The sequence below is a fragment of the Labeo rohita genome, chromosome 1 (genome assembly GCF_022985175.1).
Source record: "Labeo rohita strain BAU-BD-2019 chromosome 1, IGBB_LRoh.1.0, whole genome shotgun sequence".
Taxonomy (NCBI): Eukaryota; Metazoa; Chordata; class Actinopteri; order Cypriniformes; family Cyprinidae; genus Labeo; species Labeo rohita.
In genome coordinates, this window is record NC_066869.1 from 22034259 (window position 1) to 22061741 (window position 27483).

General features: G+C 34.8%; 2 protein-coding genes across 2 annotated transcripts; one reads left to right on the top strand and one right to left on the bottom strand.

Annotated features, from left to right (window-relative positions):
* Positions 1–714: 714 nt before the first annotated feature.
* Positions 715–22198, bottom strand: suclg1 (succinate-CoA ligase GDP/ADP-forming subunit alph). Its single transcript, XM_051107354.1, has 9 exons — positions 22067–22198; positions 20653–20753; positions 15632–15748; positions 14782–14994; positions 12826–12883; positions 11711–11794; positions 11476–11627; positions 5154–5343; positions 715–1074 (listed from the first exon to the last, which is right to left on the bottom strand). Exons 1-9 carry the CDS (start codon positions 22098–22100, stop codon positions 1067–1069), a joined length of 957 nt encoding a protein of 318 aa, XP_050963311.1. The 5' UTR covers positions 22101–22198; the 3' UTR covers positions 715–1066.
* Positions 22199–23701: 1503 nt separating this feature from the next.
* cisd2 (CDGSH iron sulfur domain 2) lies at positions 23702–27118 on the top strand. The gene is made up of 3 exons (XM_051111289.1): positions 23702–23899; positions 24473–24687; positions 26129–27118. Exons 1-3 carry the CDS (start codon positions 23797–23799, stop codon positions 26216–26218), a joined length of 408 nt encoding a protein of 135 aa, XP_050967246.1. The 5' UTR covers positions 23702–23796; the 3' UTR covers positions 26219–27118.
* The last annotated feature ends 365 nt before the right edge of the window (positions 27119–27483 follow it).

Consider the following 27483-nt stretch of genomic DNA (forward strand, 5'->3'; position numbering starts at 1 on the left):
GATGCAATTACAGGGCGAAAGGAGAAAGTCCTCCCACACACATTTTACCTTCCAGTGAGGCATGTCAGAATTAATAAACCTGTGTCTACAAATGAAAATCCTTGCTAAAAGCCTGGGACAGCTGACATGTAGTTCCGTGCTTTTCGATGCAAACTAGATTCCAGTAATTTGGTCCATTTAGCGCTTCAATTACGTCACAATTACGGCAAAAGACTAAATGGTCCGTTCGAGTGATAACGTTGCGACAACTGACCAGCATTACCTGACGACCTGACGTCTTCGGTACAGCTTTCTAAACCTGTCGTGGCCATCTTCGCCCGTAATTGCGCCTGCCATATGAAGTAGATGCTGCAAAACACAGGAGAAAATGTCTATGCTTTTAATGGCAAAGAAAACTGACATTTAATGCACTCAAAGACTGGAGGAGTTAGAAGGTCACGCTGAGCCAGTATGAATTGCAAAGGGAAGGAATGTCAAAGGCTTTCAGTTGCACAAATGAATTCTACTGCAAAGGGTGAATGTCTTTGTGCCATACAGCGATTTAGTTTATAAAAAAAATAAATAAATAAAAAAAATCACATGTTAGATCTCACCAAGTGGAGATGCATTCATCAAGACTGCCAAAGGGATAGCATGCTTCTTTCAAGAAACCACCATTGAGCTGCCGTCAATATATTGAGCATATTGTGAAGAAAGAAATCAACTACTACAGGGTAGAGCATAAGAGATATATTTTCTGTTTCAGAAGGAGAGAAAACATTATGACATAAAGCAACAACATGGTTGACTTTGCTCCAAGTGTGGCTGGATTAGAAGGTGGATACTGTATGTTCCTGTGCTGTTCACATCTAAGACGAAGGCTGTGATTGACTTTGAAATGTTTTTTTTTTATTTCGTCTGGTGCAAATATGGAATATGTACTCGTAGAATCATTTGAAAACACAACGTGTGCGCACTGTTGAGCCTGGAGGAAGGTGGTGGGCTCCAGCAGGGATGAAGGTCCTATGGCAGGGAGGGCAGTTTGTTTCTCACACTCCCCCTAACAAGTTACAACATCTTCCTCTTCTCAAACTCCTGCAGAGAACAGGGAAGAGTAAACAGAGGTCAAACAAACATGATCGGCAGGAGCTGGGAGGAGGGTCTGTTTTCAGTGGTCTGTTATGCAGTTCGTTTTGTCTGAGTCAACAAAGTTTCATGATTTATTAACATTCGCTATAACGACAAAGGGTACACTCTGCTTAAAGTGGCGAAATACAAAACAAAGAATAATTAAAGGGAAATTCTGTCAGTAATTACTCATCCTCATGTTGTTTCAAACCCGTAAGACAAATTACAGTATTTTTGATGAGAGCTTTCGGACCCTGCATAGACAGCAACACAACTGACACATTCAAGGACACTGAGGTAAGGACGATGATAAAACAGTCCATGTGACATCAGTGGTTCAACCTTAATTTTATTAAGCTGCGAGAATACTTTTTTTTTTTTTTACGAATACACATTTCTTTGCATACAAAAAGTACTTTCGTAGCTTCAGAAAATGATGGTTGAACCACAGATGTCACATAGACCAATGTCCTTATTACCTTTCTGGGCCTTGATCTTGTCAGTTGTGTTGCTGTCTATGCAGGGTCAGAAAGCTCTTGTGTTTCATGAGAAATATCTTAATTCGTGTTCCGAAGATAAACAAAAATTAGGCTGAATAATTAATGACAGAAATGTCATTTTTGGGTCCCTTTAAACTATCCCTTTAAATATAAGGAAATGGAAGGAAACATTAAATATAAGGATAAGAAAAGAAAAGTAAGATTTGTGCAGCAGTAAACTGAAACTTAAAATATTATATAAAAGCATTTTTATTCCTTCCAGTTAATTGTTTCATGTGCTGTATTTCCTTTTATAGATTGTACTTTTTTGTTTGAATTGTTAAGTTCGTTTTAACTATTTAAATCGTTTTGAGAAGCTTCTTTTATTTAATTTTTCTTTTAATGCACTATAAAAATTAAAATGCAGTCTTTTATTTGGCCTCATGCTGTTCCAAACCCATTTAACTTTATTTCTTCAATGAAACCTAAAAGGAGTTTGTAGAATGTCTGGCTTTTTCCATAAAATAAAAGAGAATGTGGATCAGAGACACAAAGGGACAAAAAGTATAACTTATGAATGACGATAGAATTTAAATTTTTGAATGAATTATATCTTGAAATACAAAATGTGATCATATTCAGGAGTAAAGACTGTTTGGTGTTGCTTAAAGATATTTTGTGCTACCCACTGTCCCTTAGGTTATGATACGCTGCTATATGGCTGCTAACGGGACTGTTTTTCCTTTTATCAAAATGATTTTTATTTTTCCATCAAGTCTAGAAAACATTCTTTGGAAATGTGGTTTGTACCGTCTGTCACAGCTATTTTGATATTTTTTGTATTTTAGGAGAAAATGCCACTCTGATTTGACCTTGCCTGTTGCACACAATCTTAAATTGCTGAGTTTCTGGAGGTTTTATGTGTGTGTGTCTGCCATTTTCTTCAATGCTAAACTGCTCAAAAATGTTTTGTTTCAGCTCGTTTGTCCCTAGGAATCTATATATTTAATATATATTAAAGTATATATATATTAGATATTTCAGACGTGGAAGTTCCAACAGCTGGAAAGCCCTCTGCATTAAACAGAAGATGACTCTGTGAATCTCAGGATTTAAGGCCGTATAAAGGTTAATCGTAAAAAGAAAAACATTTACAGAAGCTGTGGGTAAACACATAAAGCTGTGAGAAATGCATTGTACGATACAAAGACAAATGTAGATTGTTCCAGTCAGGAATAGCTATTTACATAGTTAATTTACAAAGGCTTACAGCTACAGGGTGATGCATTGTGCTTTTGAAAACGCATTTTCCTCAACTGAGGGTGACGGAATGGTGCATTTCAGAGAGAATTCCCTTATGCAAATGTCATGTTTCAAAAAACGAAGATGCAGGGGTTTATCTGTAAAAATACTTGAAGCTCTACTGCCATCTAATGGCCAAGAAATGCCTTGTCTGCAGCAGACTGAAATAATATGGATTGCAGGAAATTGCCCTAAAACACAAGAAATTAAGTATTTGCTGTGATTACATCATTAGCAAAAAGAGAGAAGGAAAAGAACAAGAGGGTGATTAGTAATTAGACTGGGTGTTTTAATGAATATTCACAATTTGTAAATATTTTGTGATACAAATAAGCATCATTGCGAATATTGATTTATATGTATTTTTTTGGTCATTAATGTTTCTAAAACTGTAAAGCATTAAGACATAATACAGATGAAGATTTCAAACGATGCAAAGGTTGGTTTCTATCATCGCTCAAAATTCATGAATGTGTCCCTGTGTGGCATTTTAAATTCTTTATAATTACAAATATTTCTGTGATACCTCTGCATTGGTATTTTAAAAATACACCTATAAATAAACCTGAAAACTATGGGATTTTTTTCATGATTTTCATCAAATACATAGTAAAAACAGCAATACTGTGAAATATTATTACATAACTGTTTTAAATGTATTTTGTTATGTATCTGTTTTAAAAAGATTTTTTCTTCTAAGTTTATAACAGCATTTGATTAAAATAAAAATCTTTGGTAATACTATATAGGTCTTTACTGTCACTTTTGATCAATTTAATGTCTCCTTAATGAATAAATGTATTAATATCTTTAAAAATGTTTGACCTTCAACTTTGGAGTGGTATTGTTTTTAATGCTTACTTAAAAGCTTTAAAATAATTATTTTAAATGAGATTTCTACTGTTTTAATGATTACAATAAATCACGGCTAGCAAACGATTAATCGTGATTAATCACATACAAAATAAAAGTTTGAGTTTGCTTAATATAAGTCTGTGTACTGTGTGTAATTATTAATGTATATATAAATACACACAAATTAATGTATATATTTAAGAGAAATGTGTTATGTACATTTTTTTTTATTTAGATATAATATAAATTCTATAAAAAAATATAATAAATACATACTTGCAAATATTTCTTAAATATACACATTAATGTGCTTGTATTTACATATGCATAATAATTACACACAGTACACACGCATATATTAGGCAAACTCAAACTTTTATTTTATATGTGATTAAATCACAATTATTCATTTGCTAGCCCTACCATAAATATTTTAAACACTAATATTATTATCTAATATTGAAAATTTCAGCGCAAAATACAAAAATGGAGATTTGAATATAATGATAAAGCTGACAAATATTTTCGGCTATATCATCCAGGCATAAACGAAGACTAATGGGAGATAAAGGATTAATATTCAGGTTGGAACTGGGGTAGGTACATCATAAGTGAGTTGCCTCTGTATGTGTGAGCGTTAACATGGAGGAAAAGCTGGGAAACACACAATCAACTTTGAGGCGTGTGTATGTGCCATCATTATTAAATCGGCCAATGAGATAAACACAGATGTATGAACACAATGGGCTGCAAAATTAACAACCAGCCAGAGTGTTTTTCATCATTACTTCCAATGATTACAAATTAGAATCCAGGGGTGTGGTGGAAGAGGAGAGAAAATGGTATTGATGCAGAGGAAGGAGCGTTTGCTAGCGCTGATAATGAAAGGCTAAAATGATGAATGAGTGTAATACACGCTTTCACTTTTTATACATCTTGTTAAAACTCCTGGCTGTGATAAATTGAGATAAAGAGGCAGAGCTGCTAACTCACCAATATAAATGGAGCTTTGTTCATTTCCTCTCTCACGGTGTAGCTTTCTATTGAATATCTTACGGTAAAAACTGCTGTGATTGTCTAAGGGGGCCCTTTATATTAGTCACCCGTTTGGCCCACAGAACGCAGAATTTCCCAAAGCCGGTTCGGCTAGAGCCGCACAAACCGATAAATCTACTTTAAACAGTTGTCAGCAAAACCGACATCACTGTGAGACTTCAAACTAAAAGAAAAGAAAAAAACATTTTTTTTTCTTTTTACTAAAAGAATTTCGTTAATGGTTTGCTCTCAGCATGTTCAAATTTGCAGAACCAAAAACAGCATCGAGCATTTAGTGAGGTAAAACACGAGGTGACTGCTCTGTGGTGACTCCTCTTCTGATTTACAGCTCACACTGAGAAAAAACAGTCTCACCTTGTACATGGTGCTGCCCAGCTGAGCCGGAGACATGCTGACGACGACTCCAGCTGACTGCAGGGCGGCGATCTTCTCTTTGGCACCCCCCCTTGCCTCCGGCAATGATGGCTCCCGCGTGCCCCATTCTCCTTCCAGGAGGGGCCGTCAAGCCAGCAATGAACGACACCACTGGCTTAGCACTGGCACCCTGAAGAGTAAAAAACAATGACACAAGTTAAAGGACTCTGAAATACATACTTTTTTGTTTTTAATAAAATTAAACCTTACATACAGCAAGGCCGCATTGCCAATGTATCAACTCTCAAAACGTGCATTCCTTCTTTAAAAACAAATCTTATCGACCCCAAGCCTTTGTACAACGTGCATGTATGAATTTATAAAAAGTTAAAATCTTTAGTAAAAAACATCCATTTTGTTTGACCACTGCATTGTGGCTCTCCATAAAAACAAACACAGCCATAGTGGCGCTAAGTGAGGCCTACAAGAAAAATGTTTTGAGACACAATTATAGGAGAAGAGTCTCTATTTTTATTTCTTCAAACTGCAGTTCACAGACTTGTAAATAAGAGGTAAAGCTAAGTGCAGAGGCTTTTAGACGGCGCATACTGCGCTCAAAATTGGCATTAAAAGGGAGGCAGATCAAGGCATGTAATAGCTTGTGTGGGAGTAAGCAGATGGGCAGACAGTGGCTCGAGTATGTCATTTAATACAATCTCACTTTCATGGTAGGCAATTTGTCATGTCCACGCCAATTAACTGTCATTGCTTATGGACCATCATGCTCAGGTCTGTTTTTCCTCATTCCCAGCATATTCTGTCCTCATGAATGACATCCTAATTCCAGAGTGGGATGTGGGTTGTCATAATCGCAACTGCAGCTGCCAACAGATGGGCGGATGGAATAAAATGGTAGCCTAACATTGTTTTGGAGGACATTTGGACACCTTCTCTTGGAAGGCTCAAACGAAAAGTCAAGGGATGGCTGGTTAGTATTCTGAGGCTAAAAAGCGTCTTTCTCCATTGCCAGTCACTCAAAAAAAGCTGTGCATTAACAATTTATAAATATCATATTATAGAAGATATTTTTAAGTTGGGTACTTCTGGGTCTTCCTGAGCTACTGCCATCAAGATCAATAGAAATGCTAATAGATAGTTTTCTCCGGTATTATAGACCTCCTCAGGCTGAAATGGAGCCAGTATTAATTCAGGCGTGCTCATTAGCATCTCACAGGAGAGTAGGTTCCTAAACTTCACTGGCAATTTTTGATTTCACTAAAAACTTTAAATGGGAATGCAAACTTTAGGTGGAGAAGATGAAGTGAATGTGACCGCCAGTCAAAGACAGTCTCACTTAATGCTTGATAATCTTCAACTACCCGCTAACATTATAACGCTCCACAGGATCCGTCTTCGGTTCAAAGCTCAAGCTGTTCATGCTCGCGCAGCCGACTACAGACTAAAGCCTAATCTGGGAAGATTACGATAATGAACTGAGGTAATTATATTTTGCTCATGCACAAAACCTTGAGACAGTGTTTGAGTGGAACGCCATCCTTTCATTCTATCCTCCTTTTCTGTTGAATGACAACGGCTTCTTCAGAGACTCTCCGGTCAACCCTATTTTGAGCTTTTTAAAGGGATAGTTCACCTCAAAATGAAAATTCTGTCATTAATTACTCACCCTCATGTCGTTTCAAACCTGTAACGTTCATCTTTGAAACAACAAGATATTTTTGATTAAATCAAACCACTGATGAACCACTGATGTCACATGGACTATTTTAATCGATGTCCTTACTACGTTTCTGGGCCTTGCTATCTATTAGGGCTGGGCAATTTTTCCGATTTTATTGATTAATTCGAATTTAACGAATCGAGGAATCACGATTTTGATTAGACATATTAACAAACATTAGAATTAGACAGTCTGACAATATGCCAATGATAACAGTAAAGAGAAAAGAATGGTCCAACCACATGTTACGCGCTCATATCGCAAGGCGGCATTCACACAGAATACACTTGTGTGTTGACAAAGATGAGACACGGGCAATGAAAAAGGAAAAACAAGCAAGAAGTTGGGAGTGAACTTCTTTTAACTTGAGCGCCACGTGTCCATGTTTACATAGAAAAAAAAACAATGGAAAAGCAGTGCAATGGAATAAAAAAACTTGAACTACTACTGTATGTCTGATATTTCATGTCTGCATCATGGTGACAGGCTGAAAGCTGCCATTCATTGTTTTTATAGAAGATTTATAGTTAATAATAGTCTACTGGTGATATACCTTCAGTCATTTTGAATTTGAATTACCCTGACGTTTAAGATTTTTAAAAGCATTTTCCTTGTATTATTTCTGTCCACATAATATGTATAAGACAAGTCTGTACAAGATGTATTTGTAGATCATGGATCTTTTCTGCAAAGATAATTAACAAGTGATTTGTTTAACATTTACATCATGTTGACTTGACGTTGTGCACTTGGAATAGAATTTCTTTAAATAGAAGGTTAATGAAGAAAAAGTTACTTGAATCATGTTGTAGTTACATTTTCAAGTTGTCTAGTTAAAAATGGTATTAAAAAAAAAAAAAAGATTTGATTTTTTTGGCATATTACCCAGTCCTACTGTCAATGCAGGGTCAGAAAGATCTTGGATTTCATCGAAAATATCTTAAATTGTGTTCTAAAGATGAACAAATGTCTTACATGTTTGGAATGACATTAGGGTGAGTAATTAAAGACAGAATTTAATTTTTTTGGGTGAACTATCCCTTTAACAACTACACTGGTCAAAAAGGATCTTAAAGGAACAGTACAACCAAAAATGCAAACTGTGTCCTTATTTACCCAACTTGTTTCTGTATGAAAGCTGAAAAAGTGTCATTTTTTTGAGTAAACTATCCATTTAAAAGTGTACAAATTGAATGTGTTTTGGCAGAACAAACCCAGAAAAATAGCTGACAGGTATTCAACAGACGTTTGCGGAAAACAATTTGTCAGGTTTCCGCGTTAACAGTTGGAAAGCTTCCTCTCGATCATTCAGCAGCTCCCAATAGCGTTGCAGTGACTGTGGGCTGCAAGTGGATCTTAATGGGCAACGTTCCCTAGGTGACAAATGTTAGCAATAAGCAAAAACAAGCGTGAAGCTGACAAGCACTTGAGAGGAATATTCATATCAATATGCTAATTTGGCTGAAAAGCAATTTTGCAGTTTGCCTTGGCAATTCTGACACAAGGACTTACTGGTGTATGCATGTTGGGAGTTGATAAATTAGACGAAAAAGGGAAAACAGGGTGCTCGCACCATTATTTGCACAATGCCACTACAGCTAAATGGAACGCAAGCATCAGATATGGATCCAGCAGGAAGTGTGGGGGTGTATAAATGCGCTGTGAAGTTATGGGATTGGACCATGAGCCCTTTGTCACTACTATTATTCCAAAAGAAAAACAGACAATCTTCCTAGGCAAGTCTAAAATGGTTCATACCGCAACATAAATCCAGCGTGACTTTTTTCGAGAGCTAATAGTTTACAAGCTCCTCTATGGATCGCCGCTCCTAGAACCTGATGCATCATCCCTGGCCGCACTTCTTAATGAGACCGCCATGCGTTTAACAGTCTGATCAATTCAGGTCTTGTTAACAGCGGCACAGACGGAACATTTCATAACTGCCAAACACTCCTCCCAAGGCTAAATCTACCGCATGAAATGTAGCATGACCATGTATTGATCTCCATTATTCATAGCCAAGGCCATCTTTGGAGTATTCGCTTAAAAACTACCTTGTTGAAGTAATGAGAAAAGTTCACCTGAAAGGAGCAATTTCATACAATTTGCAACTAGTCTTCGAGGAATAATTTCCGCCAAATCAATTCTCCGAATAAGTTAATTGACAGGCCGGAAAAGAAGAAAGTTTCACAGTGTTAACGTGTGCTAAAAGAGCCACAATCTCACTTTTTTCCAAGGACACAAAAGCGCTTAATGGTTTCTGCAACTGTGAAACTCCTGAACAATTCTGAAAATTGCAGGTTTCGCTATTTCGGTTCAGTTCAAATGTGGCAACAATAAAAACGAGCTCTTTAGCGTGGTCTGATTCACAGAATGGAGGAGAGTTTCTTTGAACATCCAAGCACTCAATCCAAAATGAGGCACTTGTCCATGCTGTGAACATATTCAGGGCGATTTGCTTGATTTTCTATGGTTACCGTGCACCACCACACTCTCAGACTTAAGTCTGAATCATGTCTGGCCGCCTGGGTTCCTCTTGAGAAAATGGACATTCATGCATCAGTTTGCCACAATCAGCACGGCTGAAACTATTCCATTGTGCCAACGCTTGTTTTATTTTATATCTCAGACAGACACTTGTTAACACATCAGCTCTCTGTATGACTCTCAGACTTGAGGAATAAATATACCAAGCTTAATGATGACACAAACCGAGGTGCTATTAGGAGTGAAGGAGGTCTCTGACTGAGTGAAATCTAGCCTGGCTGGTCCAAAGATCACAATGAAAGCCCTGTAGACTTTCCTTCATAGCCAAAACTGATCAAAGAGCAGCTGGAGGCTGTTTTCTCATTCACAGAAACAATGTGAGCTCTAGGGGTGAGGAAATCCTGCTAGCAAGGAATAAGGAGCTCCATGTGTGGTGAGGGTTGCTGTTTGTTGGAGAAGACTGCCGATATCCAGAAGATGAAAAACATGTGTACTTCCCAAGGGCTAAGAAAAAATGGCTTCATGAAATGATTCATGGGCCTAAATCCTGCATAAAATATGCACTTGACTTGTGCATTCCAAAGATGAACGAAGGTCTTACGGGTTTGGGACGACACAAGGGTGAGTAATTAATCACAGAATTTTCACTTTTAAAATGTTCTTTTTTTTTTAACAAATTTGGCCCCAGAAAATAAGTAAATAAAGAAATTTGTGGGGAATGAACTGAAATTACCAGGAAGTTGCTGTTGTAGATTTGGAGATAGCACAAAACAACTCAGTTTGTCTTGTGTTATGTGGGTGAGATCGTGTTAAAAGGAGTGTTAGTGTTAAAAGGTTGAGCTAATATTATTAAGCACATTTATATCTTTATATACAGTTGCATTTGAATTTATTCAACCCCCTAGAGACTGCAGTACTTTACAAATACAAGCTTTTCTGAAGATCCAGGACTTTGCAAAAACTGCATCTGTAACAGATTGCTGGCATAAGCGAAAATGTTAATATATAACACAGCCGTGTCATAATTATTCAACCCCTATTCTACCTTGCTGTTTTTTACCTCCTTTTTTGTATGGTGGGGAACAAAACTGTCTTAAAACACAATTAAAACTTTAGAAACTCTATTAGAAAACAAAATTAGCTCAAGCTATAACAGATACATGCAGTTAGCCCGTGCATGTGCTGAAGTTGAGTAGCTAATACGACAGTATTAAACAGAGTAAACAGAGCTCTCACAAAAGCCATAGAACAGGGGTGCCCAGCCCTGTTCCTGGAGATCGACCTTCCTGCAGAGTTTAGTTCCAACCCTAATCAAACACACCTGTCTGTAATTATCAAGTGCTCCTTCAGATCCTAATTAGCTGATTCAGGTGTGTTTGGTCAGGGTTGGAGCTGAACTCTGCAGGAAAGTCGATCTCCAGGACCAGGGTTGAGCACCCCTGCCATAGAAGATATAGAGAAGAAACAGTTTTATTACTTTTTTAGAAAGTCTAAGACTATATAAAGATTTCCAAGACATTAAAAGTTTCTAGAGACACAGTTGGCAGCCTTATTCCTTAGTTTAAAGTGTGTTGTACCCGAAAACCTTTGATGGTGTTGAACAAAAAAGCACAATATCATAAAATGTACTTAGGCTTGGTTCAGGGATCAGTCATAGAATGTTCTTAAGTGGTCTGTTCAGTCTCCAGATTTAATTCTCTTTGAAAATATTTGGTTGAATTTGAAGAAAGCAGTGGCAAAGTGAAAACCCAAGATTATTAGTGATCTGAAAGCTTTTTCGGGTGAGGAATGGGCCAAGATTGCAGTAGAGAGGTAACGGAAGCTTCTAAGCACTTCCAAGCAGTGTTTATTGGTGAATCATTTTGAACTTGAATGTTTGGAGCCAATTTGAATTTTATCATAATTCAACAATGTTTCATTCATAGAATCACACAAATGTGTATTATTTTATCTAATAGTTTACGGATGCCTTTGTTGAAATGTTTTCAAAAAATGTTTTCCGCAGCAAAATATCTACACATACATATATATATATATAAACTTTTAGATGTAAAAGCATTTTTCCTTTTAGATGTGAACATATGAGTAGCAGCTTACAGAGTTGTGTTGTTTCAGGTACTCTGCCGCATTTTCTTCTGCATCTCCTCCAATCTCTCCAATGAGAATGATGCCCTCAGTTTTGGGGTCCTGCAGGAACACCTCCAGGCAGTCAATGAAGTTGGTGCCATTAAAAGGATCTCCACCAATACCTGAAAGAAAATATACCTTTTCAAAGAGTTCTCTGCACTAAACACTCCGTAGACTAAGCAGGTTTATAATAGGTTTTCCATACCAATGCACAGTGACTGGCCCAGACCCACTTGTGTCGTCTGATGTACGGCTTCATACGTAAGGGTACCCGATCTAGATACAATGCCTGAAAAAAGAAAAAGAATAGAGCAAGATAAAGATAAATTGCACTATTATAATTTAATTTGGATTGTTAATTGACATATTCATTTAGTGCAATTAACCATTACATTAAAAAGATTTAACATTACACATAGGAGTACTTAATTGGCAATTGTTCATACATTTGAATAATAGGTATATAATGTAATTAAAAATGTAAATTTAATCAGTGGGCATTCATAAATTTAATACAACATCAACACAAGTCTCTACTTTTCTTCCACTGAATATACATTCGGCAGCATAATTTTCTGTCTTGACCATTTTCTAGAAAGCAACAAAGCTAAATTCCTAGTACTTTTCAATATATTAATGCATTTTTCCTGCTATTCTGTTCCTTTACGTCTATTAGGGCAACCAGGCAGTATTTATTAAAACAAAAAAGAAAAAAGAAAAAGAAAACACACGAAAAAATGTACTTCGTAAATGTCAAATGTAACCTAATGGGAAAAACTGTATTGGAAAGAGCCAACCATGGCTGAACCGTGCTGAAGACTGCTGAGTGCTGATAAGGTCACAACTTTTATTACAAAAACAAGCACGGAGTTCAAGTCTGAATACCACTCTTCAGAGCCCTTCAAAAACCTGTGCCATCTGTCTAGTGATTTGACTTGAAACTGCACAGCCCTGCAGTTTAAACCTCCCTGACAGATAACTGTTGAGAAGCTATCTGCACCGCTCTCTTTTTAAGCAGTCTGAACACCACGCGACGGTCTACATCTGAGTTCATGTTTGAACAGAGACATCTCATCATCCCTGACATTGTGAGAAACTCCAACAAATCCAACGCATTAAAAAGTGTCCATCTCAAATCGAGACCCTCTAGCTCTGGCTTTGATGCTTCTTTTATCAACGAGAAGACATGAGGTACGCCAGGCTTTTCAAGGATCTTTTAAGGTTCTTTTCGACCAGCATGTTATGCTCTGCGCTGTCAAAATCTTCTGGAAGGATGAGTTTTCTTTGTCATAACAAGGTGTCATCCAGTGGAGCTCTTACCAATTCTTCCTTTCTTGTGGATGTGTCCAGGCATGATCCCAATTTTGCACTCGCCAGGCTACAAATAGAGAAAAAAAACACCAATAAAGTTTAGTTTAAATTAAACATCTTACTATAGACAAGTAAAGTTACCAGCAGCAGGGGTTTAGACTCAACCTGAAATCAAAACTGACACAATTTAATACACATTCCAGGTATTATTGTGAATTAAGGGTGCATCTGATATTCAGTATCGTATCGCTCCTGTCTGTCTGTCATCCTCCATTCAGCATTCAAACTGCATGTCACGTTTGGTTACGACAGTTAAGATGCTAAAAATCTCTCCAAAATTACAAAATGTTCCTAATATTATACTTGATCTGTAAATAAAGATACATTTTGAATAAAAGGACTTTATCTTGCTGGAGTTTCGTGCTGTTTCTAAATCAATTTCTTGTTCATCTTATCTATCAGATGTTGCTGCCTCATTATTGTGCTTTACATTTAAAAGAAACGTCTTTTAATTTATAGTATCTATTTATATGTGACCATGGACAACAAAACCAGTCATAAGGTTAAATTTTTTTAAATTGATATTTATACATCATCTGAAATCTGAATAAATAAGCTTTCCATTGATGTATGGTTTGTTAAAAATATTTGATGTTTTTCAATTCATTGTTTTTCATTATGTATTTCACAACAACACAAACAGCAATGTGTAAATTCTAGGAATTCTCCACTAACCTAGCTTATAATAGTACGGATTGTCATGGATGATGATTATATATTTTTTCCTTTGTTATTTTTCTTTAAAATGAAGTTGTCTATATTTAACAGATTGTGTGCAACACAAGAGAGTGATTAATGAGGTACAGAAATTCTACACTGATTAAAAAAATAAAATAAAATGCGCTGGTATCGGTATTGATATCGGTATCAGCCGATACTCCAAATATTTGGTATCGAGCCAGTCCTATTGTCAATGATTCGTTGGTGCACATTATTCCAAAGAAAAAAGTTAACCTTCAAATGTACTAACTTCTTATAACTTGACACTACCTGTCATAAACTACCCTTTAAAATTTTAAGGTCAGTACAATTTATGTTTATAATTTTTAAAGGCTGCATTTATTTAATTAGAAATAGCATAAAACAGTCATTTTGTAAAATAGTTTGACAATTTAAAACAACTAAAACAATAATAAAAACATAATAATAATAAAAATAAATAATAATAATAATTTTAATTGATTAAAATACTTTCTATTTTAACTATTTTTTAAAATGTATTTTATTACTACTATGAGTTTTTAGCAGCAATTACTCCAGTCTTCAGTTTTACATGATCCTTCAGAAATCATTCTAATATGACGAATTGCTGCTCAAGAAACATTTTATATTATTATCAATGCTGAAAACCACTTAATATTTTTGCAGAAACTGTGATGCTTTTTTTTTTTCAGGATTCTTTAAATTGAAAAATAAATTGAAAGTTCAAAAGAACAGAATTTATTTGAAAGAAAAATACTTTGTAACATTAAAATTGCCTTTACTGTCACTTTTGATCAAATGCATCCTTGCTGAATAAATGTATTTTTTCAACAACAACAAAAAATACATCTATCTAAATTTGAATAGTGTCTAGCCACTTTTCTTTCCGAATCCAAACAATTCCAGATGGATTAAAAAAAAAAATCCAAACCAACAAGGTTTGCTGTTGAATATCCTATTTCACTTATGACACATTATGGAAATAAAATGGATAGTGTTTTATGGCAATTTTAAACTGGATTAATTTCATAGTGCTTCAAAGTGGCTTTTTTGTGTTAGAATTACATCCACAATTTTGCTAATCTCAGCCATGCACCTTCACTTTAAATTATCATCTAGCTGAGTTTCCAAAAGCAAAGCTCTTTGGATTCAAAAAGCAAAAAAAAAAAAAAAAAAAAAAAAAAAAAAAAAAAAAACCCTTACATTGATGACACCGGGACAGTTGGGGCCAACAAGGCGGGTCTTGTTCTGACGGAGCAGCTTGTGTTTGACCCGCACCATGTCCTGCTGAGGGATTCCCTCTGTGATGCAGACGGCCAGAGGTATCTCTGCATCAATTGCTTCGATGATGGCGGCTGCCGCGAAAGGGGGCGGCACGTAGATCACGGTGGCATCAGCCCCTGTGCCATCCTTAGCCTAAAAAACAAAAGAATCAAAGAATCATTCACAGAACCAAAACACATGTGACCCTGGACCACAAAACCAGTCTTAAATAGCACGGGTATATTTGTAGCGATAGCCAAAAATGCATTGTATGGGTCAAAGCGATCGATTTTTTTTTTATGCCAAAAATCATCAGGATATTAAGTAAAGATCATGTTCCATGAAGATATTTAGTAAATTTCCTATTGCAAATATATCAAAACTTAATTTTTGATTAGTAATATGCATTGCTAAGAACTTTATTTGGACAACTTCAAAGGTGATTTTCTCAATATTTTGATTTTTTGCATCCTCAGGTTTCAGATTTTCAAATAGTTGTATCTTGACCAAATATTGTCCTATCCTAACATAAATGAAAAGCTTATTTATTTAGCTTTCAGATGATGTATAATCTCACAAATTTGGTCAAAAGTCCAATTTTGGGTATTTTAGTTGGGCTTTATGTAAAAGGGTTTAGACTGATAAAGATTACACAACCAGCCTTTGGCCCTTAATGCTTTTGTTACTCTTGTTCTAAATAAGTCCCCTAACACCCTCAGAGAACCAGAGCAGCTGTCCAAAAAGTAAATAAGGCTCATAGGAGACTGTCAACAGTCTCACAGGCCATTACCTCCTTCACAGAGTTGAAGACTGGCAGACCCAGGTGTGTTTTGCCCCCCTTGCCTGGAGACACTCCTCCGACTAACTGAGAGCCATAGTCCAGAGACTGCTGACTGTGAAAGGTGCCCTAGAGACAGACAGAGAAAATAGATATTTTTCAGCCGCAAAGGACAGAGAAGAATTTCACTTAATATTCAGCTTCTATTAACATTATTAAAGACATATAACAGAGAATTAAATTTTTCTTTCGAGTGAAAGACCTTGACGTAAACATACTGTAAATAAAACACAAAACTTCCTTGCCAGTCCAAAATAATCGGTTATGGTGATCTGCACACTGTTCATTCTAAACAAGCAGATATCATCATTCCCAAACACCAAAGGAATTAAAAATACATAAGAGTAAAGTGTGTAAAAGTTCACTGAAGCTTGAGTCATTGCTGATCAGAATTCTGGACTGATATGGTGCCCCGAGTTTGAACTTCCAAAATGCAGTTTAAATGCAGCTTCAAACGATCCTAAATGTGGTTGTAAACAATCCCAGCCAAGGAAGAAGGGTCTTATCTAGTGAAACGATCGGTTATTTTAATTTAAAAAAATTGCAATTTAAATACTTTTTAATCTCAAATGCTCATCTTGTCTTGCTCTGCCTGAACTCTGTGTATTCTGGCTCAAGACTGTTAGGGTATGTCGAAAAAACTCCAATCGTATTTTCTCCCTCAACTTCAAAAATCATTTCCTACATTGCTGCAGAAGTTCCGACCCAGTGTTTGCAAAGTGAACATGCAAAGAAGATCAAACACCCTTAACAAAAAAAGGAAAACAGCGATATAGGATGATTTCGAAGTTGAGGGAGAACATGAGATGGGAGTTTTCCGACATACTCTAACTTTCATGAACCGGAAGAAAACAGAGTTCAGGTTGAGGAAGACAAAACGAGCGTTTGACATTAAAAGGATTATACATTTTCTTATTTTTATGAAAATAACCGATCGTTTCGCTCGATAAGACCCTTCTTTCTCGGCTGGGATTGTTCACAACCGCATTTGGGATTGTTTGAAGCCACGTGTAAACTGCATTTTGGAAGTTCAAACTCAGGGCACCATATGTCATATATATTAGTCCACTATATGGAGAAAAATCCTGAAATGTTTTCCCTCAAAAAACATATTGTCTTTACAACCGAAAAAAGAACGACGTGAACATCTTGGATGACAAGGGGGTGAATACATTATCTGTAAATTTTTGTTCTGGAAGTGGACTTCTTCTTTAACCATTAAAGCATTTTTATTGTTTTGTGAACTTTCCACATCTAGTGTAATGCAGACTTTTTAAAGATGTTGTTAAAAGATGTTAAAATCTGTACTGAACCCAAAAGCAAATCTGCTGCCAAAGTATGAGTAAACCAGAGTGCAAAGGTGGCATTTCTCAAAAGGCACAGCAGCAAAAAAAAAAAAAAAAAAAAGAGAGACAAATTTATTTTAAATGTCAGAGAGTGGGTGGAAAATGGCTTTGGAAAAAAAAAAAAAAAAAAAAAAAAAAAAAAAAGTACAAAAATAGTATATAATTGGACCTTATTTAAATTGCAATATCTCACAATAAAACAAGTTAAATTAAAATAGATTAAATTAAAATTAAATTTAAGGCAAAAATAAAAAATACAATTAAATTAACAAAAATAAAATAAAATAAAATACCAGGGGAGTGCATAAAGACAGAAGGGAAAGCCTGGACCAAATGAGGACTCTACATACAACCCAGTACAGTAAAGAAAACGCACATAAAACCATCACTTCAAAAGATTCAGTAACCTTTGTGTCTATAAAATTCTACATTACATTTGTATAACTGACTTATAACACTGGCTGGGACAAAGATCCCAAACCATCAAGATAAATGACAACTTGTAACAATACAAAGAATATCTTAAAGTCTTGCATAACATATTTTAGGCACACTTACAAGCTTTTTAAGTACATAGATAAATCAGTTCACATTTAGCTTGCTTTTTACATTTAGTTAGCAATTTAATGAGACTAATGTACAACATGACAGAGCATAGACTTACAAATGCAATTTCATTATGTGACGACTTTAAAATCAATGAGATTTTATCAGTAAAACACTATTTCCCTATGACCAGGGATTTGAACAGTCAGTGGAAATTGTACATCACGAACTTTAACCTTCCTTCCCCGCTACGTCTGTGTTAATTATTACAAATTATTTTGAAACATTGCAGATAAGTCCAAAGGCAAGGGTCGCCAGTACCACGTCAATATCTACCACTGTATTATTATAAATATAATTAGAAATCTGGCACGTTTTCGATCCATTTCCCCTCAGAGCGTCCTCTTGCCAACTTTTCTGCTATCATTTGTTCTCATGCTTTCATTAACACTGAAGTGCTGTGCTAACTTTGCCGTTTTTCCTGCACGTTGCCTCCGTTAACAGTGTGGCGATTAATTTGAGGTATGGTTTGCTTATGTAGCCGAACAGCAAAGTTAATATGCCGCGATGAAACTCTAGTCATTCCTCATCCCCTTCTAATTATAATGAGTGTTCATTAAAACTTCATCTAATAACCCTTTATTATAGTAAAGAGTCATTTGAAAGAGGGTGAAGGAAAGCAAGAGAAATACAATGAGAGATACGACATAAATCACAGGGGCAAGAAAAGTAAGGTTATTGGAGACTGGAGCCAGCAGTTTTAGCGTAAAAAGCCCATAGACAAATGGCAATCCTTATCTAATATAGATAGTGGATATATAAATATATAAAATATATATCAAATATATATCAAATATATAATATATATATATATATATATATATATATATATTAGGGCTGCAACGATTAATCGAACGATGTCGTGAGGCGCGTTTAGTCAATGAAGCCGGTACTTTGATTAGTAGTAAAGCTCCATCACGTGCGTTCAGTACACAGAGCAAGTAATACACAGAGCCGTAAAGCACTGACAAGCTACGCCAAAATCGCGCTCAAAATCGACTTCGATTTTGCGCGCGATTTGGCGTAGCTTGTCAGTGCTTTACGGCTCTGTGTATTACTTGCCGCTCCAGCTGAACGCACGTGATGGAGCTTTACTACTAATCAAAGTACCGGCTTCATTGACTAAACGCGCCTCACGACATCGTTCGATTAATCGTTGCAGCCCTAATATATATATATAGTTGTTCAAAAGTTTGGGATCAGTAAGAAGTTATGTTTTTTAAAGACGCTTCTTATGCTCATCAAGGAGGCATATATTTGATAAAAAATACAGAAAAAATAGTGATCTTGTGAAATATTATTCAAATTTTAAATAATATTTTTGTTGTTTGTACTGTATATACTGTAAAACATCATTTAATCATGTGATGCAAAGCCTAATTTTAATCATCTGTTACTCCAGTCCTCAGTGTCACATGATCCTTCAGAAATTATAATAATATGCCGATTTATTATCAATGTTGGAAACGGTGCTGCTTAATATTTCTTTTGGAAACTGTGATACTTTTTTCAGGACCCTTTAATGAACAAAAATATTTAACAAAGAATAGCATTTTTTCAAAATATTTTATTAATTTAACACATCCTTGCTGAAAGAAATGAATTATTTCTATAAAAAAATACTGATCCTAAATATTTGAACGGTAGTGCGTATTATTTCAAAAGATTTTTTTTTTTTTAAATAAATGCTGTTTTTAAAACATTTCAAAATTGAATAAAAACATTTTATTCAAAGAATACAGAAAAACGTATCACAGTTTCCAAAAAAATATTAAGCAGCAAAAACTTTCAAAAATGGATCATACATCAGCATATTTGAATGATAATATTAAATATATAGTATTACTGTTAAAAAAATATAATATTCTGTATAAATGCAGCTTTAATAAGCATAAAAAGGTTCTTAAAAACATCAAAAATTATTATTATTATTATTATTATTATTATTATTTATTTTAATATTATTTATTTTAATATTTATATTTATATTTACATTTATATTATATATTATATATATATATATATATATATATATATATATATATATATATACATACACACACACACACACACACACGCACCCATACACAATATTATAGCCAATATTATTTGTTTATTTATTTATTTATTTATTAGCATCCATCAAAACCCACTTTGCTCTCAAAATATTATGCCCACATTTTTACAAACAAAAAATAAAAATAAAATAATGACCACTGTAGCCTACAGATCCTTAAAATAATGTCAAAATTATAAATGCTATTTTTGGGTTTCATGAGCATGCAAGCTTTATCAAGTTCTTCTGTGATCTGTGACTCACTGTTTGCAAAACTGAATTTATCCACTTTTAAATATTTTGGGTCAAATAAAACTGGTTTTATCAACAGCATCTGTCCCTCAGTTTAAAAAATTAGCATCAAAATGACATTTATTGTTTAAATTTTGTTATCAAATTGACAGAATTTCAATGCTGAGACTTTGTTTGACAGTGTAAAAAATAATAGGATTTTTGGATGGCACGTGTGCAACAAATAATGTTTAGTGAAGACTTGTTCACGCATAAACTATAAACAGCATAGACAGCACTGGCTCATCAAAATGAAGACTGATTAAAAACAAGAAATCAATATTGCTAATCCAGCACTAGCGTCCAAACAGCTTACATGTTTCCCTGTTGCAGTTTATTCATATTTTGTGTATGAAAAAGACACTTTCAAACTCACCAGAGAAGTGCTAATTAAATGTCACAGTTTTGGTCAATCATTTTTGCCCTCCAACTGTTGATCGAAACTGGAAACTCATTTCCCATTTCCGAAAAATTTCAGTGCATCACTTACTCCGTATGGTGAGCTGATAATCAAGTTTAAAATACAGTGAGATTTACTGCTGTCGCTCAGACATTTACTCTAACTCAGACAGGCCACAACCAATGAGACTGCATTCCAGTTAGTGACTACATGAAACGAGGGTGATCCTTTTCAGATATTTGGGGTGAAATGCACACAGACTGTGGCTACTCACCTGCTTTCCTGTGAAGCCTTGACAGATGACCTTAGTGTTCTTGTTGATGTAAAGGTTCTGTCTGTTACCAGTATAACAGTGTCTCACCCCAGCCTGTTGCACTGCAAATACAAACACACAAGCAGTGAGAACCAAGAATCAGAAAATACATCTAAAAGTTTATTAACTATTTAAGATGACTTTCAAAATTTTAGTGAAGTCTGCATGATCAAATGTTGCTGTTTCTATATATATATATATTCTGGGTCCAACACACCTGCCTGCAGTTTATTTACTAATCTGTCACAACTAAACTTGGTCATCTTGGTAGCTACAAGGATAAACTTGGTGTAGGCCTAAGAGGTTTCTTTCACATTACTTTTAACGTTCCCTACAGGGTCTGATGTCCAAAGCTCATGCTGCCTTGACCTCAAAGCAGTTCGGCAATAAAACAGGGGTCAAACAGACAACACTGGTTGCAAAGCACCAAGCTTAACTATAAATTCCAGTATGTTTATAAGTGATCAGCGAAGACTTAACTCCTGAACGATGTAACAAAAGAACATGATTTCAAGAAACAGGCTATTGATCACAGCTGACAGGGCAAGATGGTCAGTCTACACTTTTCTAGGTCAAAGTTCACTTCAAAACTACTCATAGACAATCAGTTACTTATCTACTCAATAGCATAGCTAATTATGTGAATTCCTACAGATGTGAAATAAATGCAACAATATATGGAATTACATTGTAATATAATTATTTATACAGTTGGTTCTGAAAAGGTATAGTGTGTATAAGGTATGCAGTGTATCGCAGTGAGAGAGAAGTTAGTCGAAACTACTTTCTGTAAGTGAAAATTCCCATATTGACAGACACTTGAATTGCACAAGACTGGAAGAGTTTATAGAGAACCAAATGTTTCAAAAGTGACAATACTCCTTCACAGATTACAGTAAAAACGCCAATTCTGATTTTCTACTACATTACTTTTAAGAAGGAAAAAGGTTATGCACTGGAGACATTTAAGTACAAGCAAGCACACATAGCTTGTCACACTAGTCTTCATCATGCACTAATACCTGTCAACATGCGTTTACATTAAATGATACTGCAGTCAGCCTGCAACTTTTCAAGTTTTCACTGATCTAATACATACATTTTTAATAAGTTAACCTCGCGATGCGTTTGAAATTAACCATATTTACCACTGAAGGTCACGTTTCAGAAGTTCACTGTTAAATATGTTGCACTTGGTGCTGATAATACCAACACAGCAGCATTAGCATTGGCTAACTGTGTGTGTTTATTGAATATAGTAAATGATAAACGACTCTAACGTGTACAATAGCTGATAGAGCAATGATAGAGCAATGACAAAACAAAGACAGCGATGTGTTTCAAATGTAACAACACTCGAGTCAGTTTTACTTACAGAGCAACCGGGCAAACAACCTGCTGTTAGACATCTTCGGTCATTCACCAATGACACCGGACAGACATGGACCTAAACGTCAGCGCACATAGTAGTCTTGCTAGATGCCTGAAGATATATAAACGCCTTCATAGGGTGAAAATAATATAACAAACACACCCTAGCATTACATGTGACATTAGAAATAAATTTAGCTCGGTGTTTAAAATTATTCCATGAAAATATGCATTGTTGACTCAAAAGCGCAAAGAATGCTGGACAATGTTGTTCTTTCATGACTGCCTTGAATAAAATAAAATAAAATAATCAGCAGTAAATTCTTCTTCTTCTTATTATTATTATTATTATTATTACTCTTATTACTCGTACCATTATTACACCAGTGACACTGTACACAGTATCCTCAATATTTTGATGTATTTTTTGACAGCAGTATTTTTTTTTTCTTTTAAACTTTTGCCAGAAAAACAGGCAAAATAAAAGGAAATAAGAAACAGTTTTTTATATTGTTATTTCAAAGCGGATCCATATTGTTTAATCTCGTTTATAAACTGAATAAAATATGGCTTAGCTTTAGCCCATTTTCTCACATATATATGATATTGTCCTAGTAAAATAATAAAGGGATATTGCAATCAATATTATCATGTACAAAAAATCTAATTACATCATGCGATTTGTTTAAACAAAAAATAATAGTAAATAATAATAATAATAATAATAATAGCAATAATAATAGCCCAAAGATTCTTAAAAAGCTAGTTCATTTTAAAATAAACAGACGTATGATAAAATAATACTGCAATCAATATTATCATGCACAAAAAACTTATTACATCGTGCAGTTTGTTTAAACAAAAAATAATAGTAAATAAAATGAAATAAAAATCCAAAGATTCTTGAAAAGTTAGAGTTCCTAATAAAACAAACAGACGTATGATTAAAATAATATTGCAATTAATATTATAAAATACAAAAAAAATCGAATTATATCATGCAATTTGTTTAAAGAATAAATAATAGTAAATAAAATAAAATAAAATAAAATAAAATAATAACCCAAAAATTCTTGAAAAGTTAGAGTTCCTAATTAAATAAACAATGTATGATAAAATAATATTGCAATCTATATTATAAATAATATCATGCAATTTGTTTAAACAAAATAATAGTAAATAATAATAACAATAATAATAATAATCATAACCCAAAGATTTTTGAAAAGTTAGAGACCTCTGTCCAAAAATATTGCATATTCAAAAAAAAAAAAAAAGTATATTTAGCAACACCATACAGTTTGCAAGAATTTCAATTTCCAAATGAATAGAATCAAATAATTAAAAAAAAAAAAAAAAAAAAAAAAAAAAAAAAAGTTAAATTCATTTTTTTTTTCTCGGTTAGTTATGAAGTATTAGGTTTGATATTGTCCAGACTCTTTTTTTGTAGCCTGCAACACAAAGTAAAGAGCCAATAAAACTAAAAGCAAGTGGCGCGGTGAAACCAGCCAATCGGGCGCAACCAACTCTGCACATGCTGATTGGTTAACGCTTTCACTGCGCGTCTTGCGCTTACGCCTATTCACGGTCACCACTACGTCTATTCTTCCATTCTCGAGTCCCTTTTCAACGAGCAAACGGAAACGACTACGCAAGCGAACTACCGCGATGACGTAGAATGTCCCAGGAAATATCCTGCTGCCTCTCAATTAGAAGCGCACAAAGTCATTCAAGATGGTGTTAGAAAGTATCTCCAAGATTATCAAAATACAACTTCCAGCCTACCTCAAGAAACTGCCCCTTCCAGAGACAATCGGCGGCTTTGCGAGACTCACAGGTATGTGTTTTATCACACGAAATGTCACCAGCGTAGGAGGAAAGTTAAGTTAAGCGCGCATGCCTGCATAGAGGAGTGATATAACAGTCTGTTTTCCATGTGTTAAACTAATTAATTGGTTGGAAATATCCAAGTTTTAATAATCGTCCTTCTTTCATGCAAATTCTTGCAGTGCCTCGCTGCACAACTGATTCTACTTTCGCATACAAAATGTCCATAGGAGTGACTGTTTTAGAAATGTGAAAACAAAATATGCAGAGCATGACAGCATGCTTTGCTTTATTATGGTGTTATAGAAGATGGCACAATAAATACAAAACTATTTGCATCTGTAAATGTAAAGTGGCACCTTAAATAACCCATCATCAGTGTCCACCAACGGTCATTGTCTAATGCAGTAACGTTAGTTCATTAGAAGTATATTATCACTAACGCAGTGGATATGACTTTATCTGACACTTACTACACTTATTTTTCCACATTTAGTAGAAGATCCCTTACTAAGTGGATTGTGATGAGTCATTGTGATAATTAAGTGTACAAACTAAATCCTATGATGACTCTGTGTCTCAGTTTCAGAGTGGTTGCGGCTCCTGCCACTATTGGGGATTTTGGCTCTTTTGGGTTATCTGACCATCCGGCCCTTCCTGCCCAAAAAGAAAAAGCAAAGAGACAGTCTAATAAATCTGAAGATCCAAAAAGAAAACCCTAAAGTGGTGAACGAGATCGACATAGAGGACCTGAGGACTCCAAATGTTTGCTACTGTCGCTGCTGGCGATCTAAAACGGTAGGAGGTTCAATGCTTCAGAGAAATAGAATATTTTATGTTAAAATAAAAACAGCTGATATGATTTAAATGGATAATATTATGAGAAACTGTGAAGTAGGTCAATGTATTCTGAACATATACTGTAACAGAACCAAAGTCAAGTCAAATTTAGTATAGCGCTTTTCACAATACACATTGTTGGGAGCAGCTTTACAGAAGATCATGATGTTAAATTAGAAGTCCACTTCCATATAATGTACTGTAATGTCACATGTAATGTACTCACCCCATTGTTATCCCAAGATGTTCATGTCTTTCTTTCTTCAGTCGTAAAGAAATTATGGTTTTTGAGGAAAACATTTCAGCATTTTTCTGGACTGATATGGTGCCCTGATTTTGAACTTCCAAAATTCAGTTTAATTGCGGCTTCAAACGATCCCAAATGCGGTTGTAAACGATCCCAGCCGAGAAAGAAGGGTCTTATCTAGCTCATCTTGTCTCAATCTGGCTAAACTGTTTTTGTTGACAGTTAGGGTATGTCGAAAAACTCCCATCTCATGTTCTCCCTCAACTTTAAAATCGTCCTATATCGCTGGTTTACCTTTTTTGTTAAGGGTGTTTGATTTTCTTTGCATGTTTACTCTGCAAAGACTGGGTTGGTACTTCTGCAGTGATGTAGGATGATTTTGAAATGATTTTTGGAGTTGAGGGAGAAAATACGATTGGAGTTTTGAGCCAGAATACACAGAGTTCAGGGAGAGCAAGGCAAGACGAGCATTTGAGAATAAAAGTATTTAAATTGGATTTTTTAAAATTAAAATAACCTATCGTTTTGCTAGATAAGACCCTTCTTCCTCAGCTGGGATCGTTTGAAACCGCATTTAAACTGCATTTTGGAAGATCACCATATCAGTCCATTATATGAAGAAAAATGCTGAAATGTTCTCCTCAAAAAAACATAATTTCTTTACGACTGAAGAAAGAAAGACATGAACATCTTGGATGACAATGGGGTGAGTACATTATATGTGAGTCTTTGTTTTGGAAGTGGACTTGTTTAATGTTAATAATATCTTAATGCATTAGTCACATTTAACATATTAGAGCTGGGCGATAATATATTCTAAATTTGGCTATGATACAAGCAATCAAACAGTAGAAAAAAACAGAGAAAGTGGTGAAAATGGACATGGACAAACTAATCTGTGACTTGCTGGCACACAAAAAACATAATTGGATCAAAGACGTAAAAAGTATTATAAAATCATTCAAAAATGAATGACATGTCCCCTTTTAAAAAGAAAACTTTAGTGAAGCTATTAATGTACATGTGAAAAATGAAAAAAAGTGTGCTTTTTAACTTCCTCTTTTTAAGTGTGATTTTTGTCAAAAGCCTCAGGGTGCCTCAAAAAAACCACTGTCACTTTCGGCTCTTAACTTGTTCTTTCTTATCTTGCAGTTTCCTGTTTGCGATAAATCACACATAAAGCATAACGAGCTGACAGGAGACAACGTTGGTCCGCTTATTCTTAAGAAGAAGACTCTGTAGCCCTCCAGCTTCGGTCCATATTAAATGCATAGTTTTCTCCACTGAAAAACCTACTGTAATTTAGTTAGTTGTACTTACCCAAAACTATTCCAACTTGTTATTGCGGTATAGAGACGCATAGAGCTGTAAATTCTGACTTTATGCTCACGATATTGTGGTTGATCTGAGAGATTAATTATATTGATTACTTTTTGTTACATTGCTCTGGTGTGTTTACTTTTTATACTTGGCAAATGTAGTAGATTTTTGTGTGCAATATAACTTGGCCATAGGGGGAAAAAAAATGGCGATTACCATCACCAATCCGTCTTCGTGGCCATGAAAGTGTCTTTTCTATTTTTAATCTGTATCTAGATTCAATTTTAACTTGTAAGTTGCTTTTTACTATTAGTGTTGTTTTGTCAACTTGCGTTAGACAACATCAAATACTATTACCTTTTCTTAATGTGAAGTGCATTATTAAGATTTGTTTTTACAACTTTGTCATTTTCTGCAGAATTATTCCTAAAATGACATGAGTTCTACAATGTTTGCTAAATTATTACGAAGTTTTCAAGTGCAGGATACTAAACTTCACTTGTGTTTGCATACATACAGACATTTTACATCGCATTAGATTGTTATTACAATATTTATCATAATGTAACAAAGAAATGTGGCCTCTTTTAACTTTCCACCTGAACCAACATGCTGCGACAATTACAATTCATAATATGTATGCATTCATTCCTATTCAAAATAGTTTGACAATCCCTTGGTTCCTTCTTTTTGTGCCATGTTTCATATTAGATTGCTTTTGTTCATAGGTGTTTCCATAAAAATGTCATTTGTATCGTAACTGGAATGTGCCTAATAATGACTTTTGTAAAATAAAAGGTAACCAAACTTCTTTTAAATCCATATTTTAGTTTTTTTTTTAAACTCTTAAGTGCCGTTTTTGTTATGCTTAATAATCTAATAAGTGTAAGTGATGGATATGTGATGCTATGCCACTAGTCTGCTTGTTTTTTTGTTTTAAGTTTTTGTTCCTTTTGTGTACTTTCCTAGATCACACAATGGTGTAACTCTACCACACCAATGCTTGAAATGTCTTGTCAGAATGTAACAGTGCTGCTTATTTACATCTGATTTGCATTAGATGATATAACAAGATATGCTTTCAAATATGGATAGGGGTTTTGCCTGCCATTTACTAAAAAGGCAAATGTCATTCATTTTCTGCAGCAATACCTCTACAAATAAACTACACATACACCATAGAAATA